The sequence below is a fragment of the Phyllopteryx taeniolatus genome, chromosome 1 (genome assembly GCF_024500385.1).
Source record: "Phyllopteryx taeniolatus isolate TA_2022b chromosome 1, UOR_Ptae_1.2, whole genome shotgun sequence".
Lineage (NCBI taxonomy): Eukaryota > Metazoa > Chordata > Actinopteri > Syngnathiformes > Syngnathidae > Phyllopteryx > Phyllopteryx taeniolatus.
Genome location: NC_084502.1, coordinates 2,238,458 through 2,249,877, shown reverse-complemented (window position 1 = coordinate 2,249,877; position 11,420 = coordinate 2,238,458). Strand labels below are relative to the sequence as shown.

Below are 11,420 nucleotides of genomic sequence, written 5' to 3'. Positions count from 1 at the left end.
CCTCAAAGTCAAATCTCTGGGTTTGAATCATAACCTTTTCATGTGGAACATGTGCGCTCTGCGCTAGCGTTGGGTTTCTCCGGGTACTCTCTAATAACATGCATGTTAACTACTCAAAATTTCCCACTGGCATTATGTGAATGTGAATGCTTGTTTGTCTGTATGTGCCCTGTTAGTGTTGTACTCCGCTTCTTGCCCAGTCAGCTGGGATCAACTCCAGCTAGTAGTAGAGATAAGTAGTACAAAGGGGTCGTAATTCCAAAATGTATGTTTGGCACAAACACAACACTGCTCATCATCAAAAGAACACCATACCGACGCAGTCAAGCATCGTGGTGGCAGCGTCACGCTTTGGGGCGGTTTTTCTTCAGCTGGAACGGGAGCCTTAGTTAAAGTGGAGGGACTTACTGTATGAACACTTCGAAATAGCAGTCAGTGTTTGCATAAAACCTTCAGTCTTCTGCTAGAAGGAAAGAAAAAAAATGTCCGGAAAAGCCCACTTGGACTGCTGAAATGTATTTGGAGTTCATCAGAGGCACTGTAAATGGCTGACTTCCATTTAACATGAGTTTGAATTTTTGATTGGTTAATTCGGAACACAGCCACATTCTAGAAGAGGGTGTGCACACTTATGCAACCACATTATTTGAGTTGTTTACCTTACCTCTCAAAAAGATTGTCTTTTTTTGTCAGTTATGTTGCTCAGGTTATAGGACACATTGATGTTAACAAAAAAAGGTTTTAAATGATTTATTTTGGTCTGTTTTTTTTTTTATATCACAAAAACCTGGCATTTGAACAGGGGTGTGTAGACTTTTTATATCCACTTCATCAAAATGTGTCCAAGGGCATCATTTTTCAGCTGTCTTTCTCATTTTGAGCATGCTCTCATAACAAACACACGAAACTAAACATACTGTATGCAGCATCCGAGGCGAAAAGCACCATGCTGCTCTATTTCTAAATTATTACAGTTGCGCTCGAAATGAGATGTGAAACATCTGTTGGAAGGGATGTGGATTTAACAGCACTGTCACACACATCACGATGGATGGCACAGGAGAGGCAGGCCTGTCTGTCATATTTGAAAATACCCAAATGTGACAAGCTGCAAACGGGGAGGTTGGCGGATTTAAGATCAGAGCAGAGACGCAGGGGAGATGGCAACGAGTGCAAATGCACTTTGGTCGTTTTTTTTGGGGGGGAAGCAGCCCGCCTCTGCTTGAAAGCGCAGCCACTGCAGCATAAATGAGAATGTGCCATTTCTTAGACAGTGATATGCTGTTGGCAAAAATGACTGTACAATTATGGAGAATGGAAGCTGCACCACATGCACAAGGCTGAAAAGGAGAAATCTACCATGTGATTACTCGCCCCGGCAGAAAGTGTATAAATGTAAATGGTACGAAAGCAGCTTTGTAGCATATTCACAGCCACTTTATTCCTATTCTTTTCTGCTCTCGCTGTTTATTTAAGCATCTGCGGGAGACCGTCTCTAATTTACAGGCATCAATTACTTGCATTGACAGTCAAACCTTCTACAAGCTAGCCTTTTATAGTCTTCGTCCTACATCTGAATGATCTACAAGGATGTGTGCAGGAGGCAGGTGGACTGTCACATTAAAGAGACGACTTCGAAACTGATTTGCAGAGCTGCCAATGACCACGTGGTATTTATTGGATGGAGCGTATATGTCGGCTAATTACACTGTGAACAAATGCATGTCATTTCATTGGACAGCGTACCAGTAATGATTCGATAAAAAGGAGATTCCACTTGAGTTAGTGCTGAAGTCAAGAATATTAAAATGCCTTTCGCTTTTGAGCTTTCACCCACATACGGTAAGTCCCAATTTTATTAGTGCTATGTCAACATTGAGGCATCAGGCACGGGACCCAAATGCAAAAAAAAAAAGAAAGTGGTGGCACAGTCAGGCGGTCTCATCAAAGGAGATTTATTCACCAAAAAATAATTAAAAAAAATTAAAACATTTAAAAAACAAGGAGCACAGGTGCAAAAGATCACAAAGAACAAACACACACACACACACAACAACAATGAACCGAATAGAATGAACGAAAGCGGACAAGGACAAACAGGTGATACTCCCCGCTTATTAAACAATTTGGGAGGTGTAAAAAAACTGCAATTATGGAATACACGTTGACCTCTTGACATGACCTGCTTTGAAAATATGTCAACATTATCATGGCAAAATATTGGCTTCCACCCAGAGCAAGTTTGTTTTCGGAGTGTGTCAAGTTGTTGAAAATTGTTCATTCTTAGCACGTTTAACTTTTCCTACGGTTTCATCCTTAATACTGGTGAGATCATGTTGACATCTAGATTTCTGGAAAATCCTCCCGTTGCGGATAGATAACGAGTCCCTGAGTGTCCGTAAGACAATTGAAGACATTTGAGGGAATCTTCTCGGGCACCAGCAGGTTATTTTCTAGGTGGACTGAAGCCAAGGTGGAGCCAGAATTACGGGGATGACACACACCCCACTGCCTCAGCAGCCTGAAAACACAACACGACACAACCGCAAACCCATCACAAATAAGGAATTTTCATTGGCCCAACAGAACAATCTTTTGGAACCACAAAAGAAGAAGTTGTATTTCTGTTTATTGTTGTAGATAACGATAAAAAATATATATGCGACGGCGCTCCCACCTGATGTAGTTGTTGTCCAGCCTCAGGACTTGCAGGTTCTTAAACTGTCGAACCCAATGAGGGACCTCCCCCAGATGGTTGTCGTCCAACAGGAGCTCAGCAAGCGAGCGGAACGTTCCGACAAAAGACCCCCGCTCAATACCCTCGTTCCTCAAGGCGTTGTGGGATAGACGAAGTGACTGCAGTCCAGGCCGCAGGTGGCCAAAGATGAGAGCGGGGATGCAGCTGATGTTGTTTTGTTGGACGTTCAGTTTTAGGAGACGGCGAGGCAGATTCATGGGCACAGATGTCAGCTGGTTGGAAGAGAGATCGAGGGCTTCGAGTCTTCTGTGGAAAAAAATAAAAAGTTATAGTTATAGAATAGACTGAATAGCTTAGGTGCTGAATACATTAAAGAAATGCTCATAAACCCAGCAAGGCTCTGAGCTGCCGACTCCGATCAGATCATGGAGCCCAGAGTTCAAACCAAACATGGTGCAACATTTCACTCTATGCTGCACACAAATGCAATAAGCTGCCAACAGAAGTCAAGTCACCTCCAAGCATCAGCCATCGGAAGACATTAACACTTCTATGTTTTTGAGACCCGACATTTCACACCTGGCCCATAACACAATGAAGGGACATACAGAGATGTCTGATTTGTTAAAAACAGAGTTGACAAAAAAATAAGTTACAGATTGCTGTTAAAAATCTAGTCTTTTTTTTTTTTTTTTTTTTTTTTATTAAACCTTCTTAATGCTCATCATATATTGGCCTGTCCTGTAGCAGGCCGGACTTGTCGAGCACACCTGATTTGTATTCACAGTCATTGCCGGGAAGCTCAGCAGTGAAGCTCAGAGTTCCCCGTGCTATTAATGAGCAGTCACACTCGCTCACTCCAACAACTACAGTTCCACACACACACACACACACATAAACATTCTGGCACAGTTGAGATCTGAACGACATTATTTATATATTTCACTAGTGTCATTGAGTCAAAGTCGCCTCTAGATCTGTTTTTTCCCCTCTTATCACTCAGTGGTGCCAAGTAACAAAGTACAAATACTTTCTCACTGTACTTAAATCGATTTTCACATATCTGTACTTAAGTATTTATTGCTCCTGTGACTTTTTACTTTTACTCCCTCCATTTGACGACAGATATCGATACTTCCCATTCCTTACTTTATCACTTTTTTTTTTTTTTTCAACCTCGGCCAATGATGTCATGACATATAAAGGGACGTAAATAGGGCGCGAGAGAACCGCGCTTGACATCTTGGTGGTACAGTGTGAGTACTTTTGCCAGTCTGCTATCATTTGACAACATACTGAGAGTAGACTTTATTTAGACACCGATGAAAGATGAAGATGAAAATTTTGACTTGTTGCTAGTTCACTTCATAAACACTTGGGCACACAAGTGTGCAGTGTGTGTTTGGGCAATGCTCCCCATGCCTCCGACTGCCTCGTGGCACATGAAGCGCATTTGCTGTCTGCTACTGCAGCTTCTGGTCACAACACGCACATTGTCGTGGCTCAGTTGCGGAAGCGGAGATTTGGCAGGAAGGAGTCAAAAACACTTTTGTCATTGGACAAAATCCTACACAAAGCGCTTGAAGGAAAGTTACTTGAGATTTTCTAAGATAGGAGCCCAAGAAACCACATAAGTGACAAGGAGCCAAGCGAGAGTGAACAAACACTGGAACCTAAATGCACACAAGGTAATGACAGGACAAGAGGGAGCCGGAGAAAACGCCCCGGAAAAATAAGAAGCCGATTGGCTGACGTTGGAGGAGCAGAGCTGACGAGACTAGGTGGAGACGACGACGCAAGAAAGGGCGCAAGAGAGTCAGGAAAAACAAATGCAAAACTCCAGGTACTCCAGTCTGAACACAAAACATGAGTATCGTGAAAAATACACAGAAGATGAAGTGATGAGAGAACTGTAACAACTGAAACACAATCTAGTTCATATCAAAGTAAAAAAAAATTTTTTTTAAAGACGCATCCAGGCGGTTCTCGTCACCAAATCCAGAAGCCAGAGTCTGGCATGGTGCCAGGGTGTGTCGGCGCTTTTGGCAAATGTAACACTCACTACTGTGACAGCACCATTAGTGGTAAAAGCACACCCCCATTTTGGGAGTAGGACTTTCACACACACATGATTTCAACAAGACTATTCTAAAGTACATTTAGCAAGAATGACTTCAAATCTGCGTGCGGGTGCTGCGAGGAGAGAAGGCAGTAGTACAGTGAAGCGTTCAATTACTATCTTTCTTTACAGATTCTCTGTGTCTGCAACTGTTTCCCCAACATTTCAGTTTTCCTACCTGGGGCCCGTTTTAGCCAAGTATCAGTTTATTACAGCTTTGTCAAACTCGTTTTTGGCGCGGGGGCCGTTACGATTGAACCCATCTAAATGTATAATCGCCTCATATTATTACATATACAAAAAAAAAAAAAAAAGTGATCAATGACTAGTTTTGAAATCAGAAGCCAGTGAAAACAATGTTCAACTATTGTTTAGTTTATTTTAAAAGGAGCATCGTGAACAAAAAAAAAGTCCTTGCAGTGTCTCAGCATTTTTTTTTTAAATTAAAACAGTTTGCAATTTTGGCATTTTAGCAAGAAACAGGCGCAGGCCACATAAAATGATGTGGCGGACCGGATCTGGCCCCCAGGCCTTGAGTTTGAGACCTGTGATATATAAGAACCCAGCACAGTTGTGACATGCTGCTAACGAGCTAGCTGCGCCTACACTACGAAAATAAGTCTTCATAAATAACTGGAATCATTCAAACTTGGCAGGGTTGTTAACAACACTCTTCTCTATAGTGTTTCAAATTTAGAAGACAAATGTATTTGCATTTTTCAAGGACTTTAATGAATGTGACCTATTTGTCTTTCGGCAGCTTTTTCCAATATAATCCACAGTCTCTGAAAGTGCGCTTGATGCTCTCTTTTTTTTATTTTTTATTTTTTTGCCCCCCTCCGTTTTGCGCTCTCCCAGGAGCTCCCACTGTGGTTCAGAAGAATCCCGGGGAGCAATGGAAAAACCCACAGGAATTAACTATATTTATATACAAGTCACACACACACATATACAGATAAGTGGTTACAGAAGCTCCTTTCGAATTCCCATCATCAGTGTGAGTCATTACAGAATAGCAAATGATCTGTCAGTGAATGTTTCTTTGGATGGGATTTGCTCTGCCACACGTTTGACCGTAAATCCAAATGCATGCAGTGTAATACTGTCATGACATCTCCCCCTTGTGGCTGACACGGGAACTACAGTATGTTCGATGAAAGTGCTGCATGGACAGATCAGTGCTCGACAACCACCGGTGTGTTGTGAAAGATCATCACGTGTGCGGTTGAAAATGATACAATGTCAGCTATAATTGTAGCAGAACCATAAAATGATCGTCCACTAGGTGGCAGAAGGTACAATTAACCTTTGTAGCCAGCATTATTTAAGTATACAGCACACTATATACTTTTTTTGTGACAGTGTTGTCTGGTGTTGTGCCATTAGGTTGTTCTAATGTAAAATATTTGCCGGGACTTAATAAAGGTTGAGAAACACTGGAGTGGACAGATGTGATTGGATGGGCCCACCTAAGGCGTGTCCAGACAAGTTCGGAAAGGCCTTCATCACGCAGGAGGTTATGACCGAGGTCAAGCGTTTCCAAATGACCGCAGCCCCTCAGTGCCTCTTCCGTCAACTGCCCTATCAGATTCTCAGCCATTTTTAATGTCTATTTCAAAGAAAGACACAAATAATAGAATTGAGCAGATTGAAAGGAGAAGGTCTGCACGAATCACGTTGCTGTGCTTTGAGTTGCACCTGCAGAGAGCGGGGAAGACCCTGGGGGAGAGAGCGGAAACGGTTTTTCTCCAGCTTGAGGTGAAGAAGCCTCTTGAGAGGTTTGAATGCTTTCGGCGACACGCCGCCCTCGTGCAGACCGTTCCCTTCCAGTTCCAGGTTCAAGAGGTTCAGCAAACCTATCATGACCAGAATTTGCATACCGAGACTCGGTCGCTCTTTGCTGCACCGAGACGCGACGGTCTACCTGTGAACCCGTGAGGTGCGAGGGTATGGAGCTCGTTGCTGTTCACGCTCAGTTCTTCGAGCGACGGTGGCAGCGTTGGGATCATTGTGAGCCGGTTGCCGTCTAAGTTCAGCTTCTTCACAGCGGTCAAGTTCTAAAGAGCACACATCAAAAAGAGCAGTGAAAACGCCAAAGAACAAAATAGATGCTTGTCCTAAACTCCATCATTTTCATCTAGAAACTGGAATTACAGAGTTCAAAGAATTGAACCAAGTGAAAGAATGCCAAATAAGTCTGCGCAAGTCTTCTGTATCATCTATCATGTCGTATTTTTGGTACAGCCTATCAATGTGGCATTGAGCGAAAGCTGCTGCGGTTGATGCGTGTCATCTGACAGCTGCGGACTGGATCCGTCGCAGCGTCCCTCCAAGCCAGTCCATCAGTCCTCTGTCATTAACTGGGATGTGAAAAAAAAAAAAAAAAAAAAAAAAAAAGACCCTAAAAATAATTTGCTTTCCTCCACGTCATTGGCTGCAGCTGTTTTCCAACAAGTCCTTTGCAGCCAATCGCATCAGCGTGATCTGATGCTGCCGTGCAATGATTGGTCAGAGTGCTCGACTGCGGTCGGGATCTTTGTGTGCGTTTGGCCTGTGGTCAAGTTGAGGTTTGACCGAAGGTTATTCTTAGAAAGGATGAGTTAATGTGATTCCCAGCACTCACCCTCAAATTATTGTAATGATACAGGATTAAAGCTGCCTTTGATTTTAATTAGATGCAAGGGCCTTTTTTGGGGCAATTTGACATCAATGAAATACATTGAAACCCTATGTAACAAGATGCCAATCCTGTGCTGAAATAACTTAATCAGAGTAGCGTGCATGTCACATGGTTTTAACGCTGCAGTTTCTCCAGCTTGGTTTAAAAAGGCAGCGATTCCACTGGAACTGGTACATTGACATGTTCTCCGCTGTGTGACGTTTCAAGCCACAAGGTGCGTGGACATTTTTTGCGGGTGCACTATTTCCAGTGACGGGACAGACGTGTAGGTGCAAGGCTACTCACAGACAGCGGGTTTCGGCTGAATGAATCATCATCCAGCTGGTTTTTGCTCAAGTCCAGCTCTTCCAGTTTTGGCAGGCCAGAGAAAATGTCCGGAGGAATGACTCTGATGTTGTTCTCTTGGTGAAACAAAGATGAAGGAAAATGAGCTAATGGGATTCAGAGGCAGCGGCATTATGAGGACAAAAGTATTGGGACACCATTTAAACCAACAGGATTAGAAAATATTGACAGAATCATTTCGATTGCAAGATGTTGACCAGTGCGCCTGTGAACTTTTTTTTGTACATTCATCCAGCAGAAGAACATTCGCAGTGTTAGAAGTCACCGGTCTGGCTCCCAATTACGATTCCAGTTCATCCCAAAGGTGTTCGATGGGGTTGATGCCTGGACGGACCTCATTTCAACAAAGTTGCAAGCATCTAATAATCCATAAATATCTGGTGTGTGTGGGATGTCTAAATTGACCCAGGACCCTTCATCGTGACGCAGTGGAACCACCAAATTTAATTCAATTGGCTAAAAAAAACGACAATATTGAAAAACGAATCAAATATCAGATTAGTGAAATATAATCACGTTTCCTCATGAGGATCCTGGGTGAGTTGGTGCCGACCCCAGCTGACTTTTGGTACATCGCCAACCATTCACACCAATTTGCATTCTTCAATTAACCTAACATTAACATGCATGGAAGGCGGGAGGAAGCCAGAATACCCGCAGAAAAACCACACAGGCACGGGCACAACGTTAGGAAGGCCGAAGCGAAATTTGAACCCAGAACGTCTCAACTGTGAGGCGGACATGCTAACCACTTGGGTGCAATTGAAGCAAAACATCCTTTTTTTGTTTCCATCGTTACTGACATGAGCGTTGCCAACATATACTATGACGAGATGTGGGAGGCGGCTGCGCTTCATTGACATGTATGACCTATATTTCCTGCGCGGTCTCACGATACATCCGTAATTTCAAGTGACACACCTCCCACATCCAGCTTGGTGGCCTCCGGGTTGCGGATGATTGGCAGGCGAGTCATGCCCACGTCCCTGCAGCTGATTTCGCTCTTGTCAGTCTGACACCGAGACTCAGGCGAGATGTTGTTTGTTTCAGTCTGGTTGCTGGGAGCTTGAGTTGACTCTTCTTCTCCTCCCTCCTCCTCGCCTTCCTCTTCTTCCCCTTCTTCTGCTCCTTCTTCCTCCTCCTCTTCCTCTTCCTGACACCAACAAATCAAAATATTCAACAACCTGCATCACCCGAACGTCAACCACAGCTCCATTCAAGAAGATTCAACCTCCTCATCTTCTTCTTCTTCCTCCTCGTCGTCGTCATCATCGTCGTCATCATCGTCGTCGTCATCGTCATCGTCGTCATCGTCGTCGTCATCGTCATCATCTTCCTCCTCCTTCCCCTGTGCTTTCTCTGGATCCATTAGCCGCCTCTTCTCAGCATGAAGCTCCTTCAGTACAGCCATGAAGGTGCTGCTCACATCTGCTCCTTTTTTGTTCATCCTCCATCCCGCCAGGGGTCGCCCCAAACCTGCCTGACAAATAAAGCAGTTTCCCAATATATATATATATATATATATATATATATATATATATGAGTGTGTGTGTGTGTGTGTGTGTGTGTGATATAACAGATAAAGATCTTAGAAAAAGTGTACCATTGATGACCATTGAGCGGGACGAATCAAATTATGCAATGGACCTGTTTTCACCTATTTTTCTTGAAAACATAACAACAAAATATAAAATAAATGGTCTTTTTTTGCAAAAAAAAATGTTTGTGCCTCAATTGTCCTCCAATTCTGGAATGACCCATATATAGAAATTATGATATTGTCTCAATTTACTCACAAATTGTAAACTCTGGGCCTGTTTAGTGATTCAGTCTTATTAATGGCAACAACATTCTGCCATCTAGTGGAAGAGATTAAATGCTCTGCCTGTCACTATAAGTCGCTGGCATAGAAAGATGACGAACGATACATTACTTGTTTTAAATAAATAATAATTCTGAAACCTCAGGGCAATTCTAAACAACTTTCAACTCCAAGCACAATAATACAAAACATATTGTTGAGTGAATACGTCTCTGACAGTGTCCATCAAGACCGAACATATTACCTTTATAAATGCAGTTTTTGTTGTTGATCATCCTAATTAGATTGGGCATGTCTACCTAATGGTCAGTCAATGTATCTATAGACGGGCAAAAAAAAAATTGTCAGTATTATGTCTTACTATTCTATATGCGAAGGAGTCCACTGTGGCTGCATGTTTCCTCTTGCACCAGGCTGCTCTCTTTTGTCGAGCAGCCTTCAGGTTTCGGGGGTCCTGGTGCTGCTCTTCTGTCTGCATCAGGAGGTGACCGTCTCCTCTTTCCGCAACTTTGGAAAAGGTGATTTAAAAAAAACAAAAACAATTTTTTATCCTCTTCATTGGAATGCCACAAGAGAATCATCCATAGTTTACCTGCGAGGAAAGACACACCAGAATCTGGTAATTTCATCCAGGTTTGAATCCTGTTTTTTTTGGTTGCTGTTTTTTCCGCCAGCCCTACATCTTCGTCATGTGACATGCTTAGTCCAGATAAAAATGTGCCACTCACCCAAACGAGCACTACCCATGACAGTGGCATCATGGAATGTTCCCCCCGATTCCACCTTTTTCAGTTGGAGCAGGACAGCAACTGAAAAAAAGAGCTGCCAAAGAGTAAATCAAAATATTTCTTTTGTCCCCCCCGGAATATGAGACGATGAATCTTGCAGCTAAAAACCAAGTGTCTGGTACGGTTCACTCTGCCGCAGCCTTGCTAACTCAGTGACTGCCACATGTACAGGAGTACAAGATGGGAAGAAGTAGGCCCATGTTGAAGGTGGAGAGGTAAAAAAAAAAAAAAAATCTCACATTGTTAATAGAGGCCCATGTTCGACCAAGCATGAGATACACACACCCGCCCTACTCCTCCTCGTCTCGGCTTCCTGCCTACTGTCTGCCTCACACTTGCTAAAAGTGGACCACTTGAGGTAAACATGACATGAGTGTTCATTGTATGGGAATGATTTACCCATTACGTCATTTGGTTTTACACTCGGAAAATCAATGTTGCGTTTTCCCTCGGAGTATTGACATACTAGGTGTGTAGAATTGGGCCTTTTCCCAGAAGAGGATTTATTTTTATTTGCATGTATGTGTGTGTGTGTGTCCAGGCCAGTCAACCTTATTTGGCCAAGCTCTACTAGCATCTATGTATGAAAATAAACACGACTGTGCGGAAATGGACGACGAGACCATCTTGATGTTCCGAACACATGTACTGTATGTGCACGCACACAATTGGACCCAAATGGTGCTTCAACTCATCACATTGGCCAGGTCTGTCAAAAAAATTTTAAACCTTCTGAAGTAGTCATCAATAACTGTTAAAATTGTGGCAAGTTGCTGGCAGTGCAACTCAAGACAAGGCTAACCGAATCGTGAAGATTACCCTAATGCTTTCCAAGGCACAACCATCTATTTGTTTCAGAAACTTCTTGATTTGAGTCAGTCTCACTTGTACGCAGTCTTCACTGCTTCAAACCAACTGTCAAATTTACTTAAACTGGGGGAGGAGGAGGAGGATAAAAAATAATAATA

At 43.0% G+C, this 11,420-nt stretch overlaps 1 protein-coding gene across 4 annotated transcripts; it reads right to left on the bottom strand.

Moving 5' to 3' along the window:
* Window positions 1-1,644: 1,644 nt before the first annotated feature.
* On the bottom strand, window positions 1,645-11,398 carry si:dkey-32e6.6 (extracellular matrix protein 2). Of its 4 annotated transcripts, none has more exons than XM_061796381.1 (10): window positions 10,257-11,395; window positions 10,026-10,171; window positions 9,074-9,322; window positions 8,764-8,995; window positions 7,783-7,898; window positions 6,742-6,874; window positions 6,516-6,673; window positions 6,287-6,426; window positions 2,678-3,004; window positions 1,645-2,521 (listed from the first exon to the last, which is right to left on the bottom strand). In XM_061796381.1, the coding sequence occupies exons 1-10, from the start codon at window positions 10,423-10,425 to the stop codon at window positions 2,344-2,346; spliced, it is 1,848 nt and encodes a 615-aa protein (XP_061652365.1). In that variant the 5' UTR covers window positions 10,426-11,395; the 3' UTR covers window positions 1,645-2,343. The 4 variants fall into 4 exon arrangements, with proteins under 4 accessions (XP_061652365.1, XP_061652537.1, XP_061652452.1 ...); XM_061796553.1 differs by having other exon boundaries at window positions 10,026-10,256; window positions 10,393-11,395; XM_061796468.1 differs by having other exon boundaries at window positions 10,393-11,395.
* Between the last annotated feature and the right edge of the window lie 22 nt (window positions 11,399-11,420).

Bases quoted from the DNA above. Each gene is read 5' to 3' on its own strand.
- si:dkey-32e6.6 (XM_061796381.1), bottom strand. From the start codon at position 10,425: ATGATGCCACTGTCATGGGTAGTGCTCGTTTGGGTGAGTGGCACATTT. The intron at 9,323-10,025 runs GTAAGACATAAT...TTTATTTGTCAG, and splicing joins ACTCCTTCGCATATAGAATA to GCAGGTTTGGGGCGACCCCT. The intron at 8,996-9,073 runs GTTGAATCTTCT...TGTTGGTGTCAG, and splicing joins AAGAAGAAGAAGATGAGGAG to GAAGAGGAAGAGGAGGAGGA.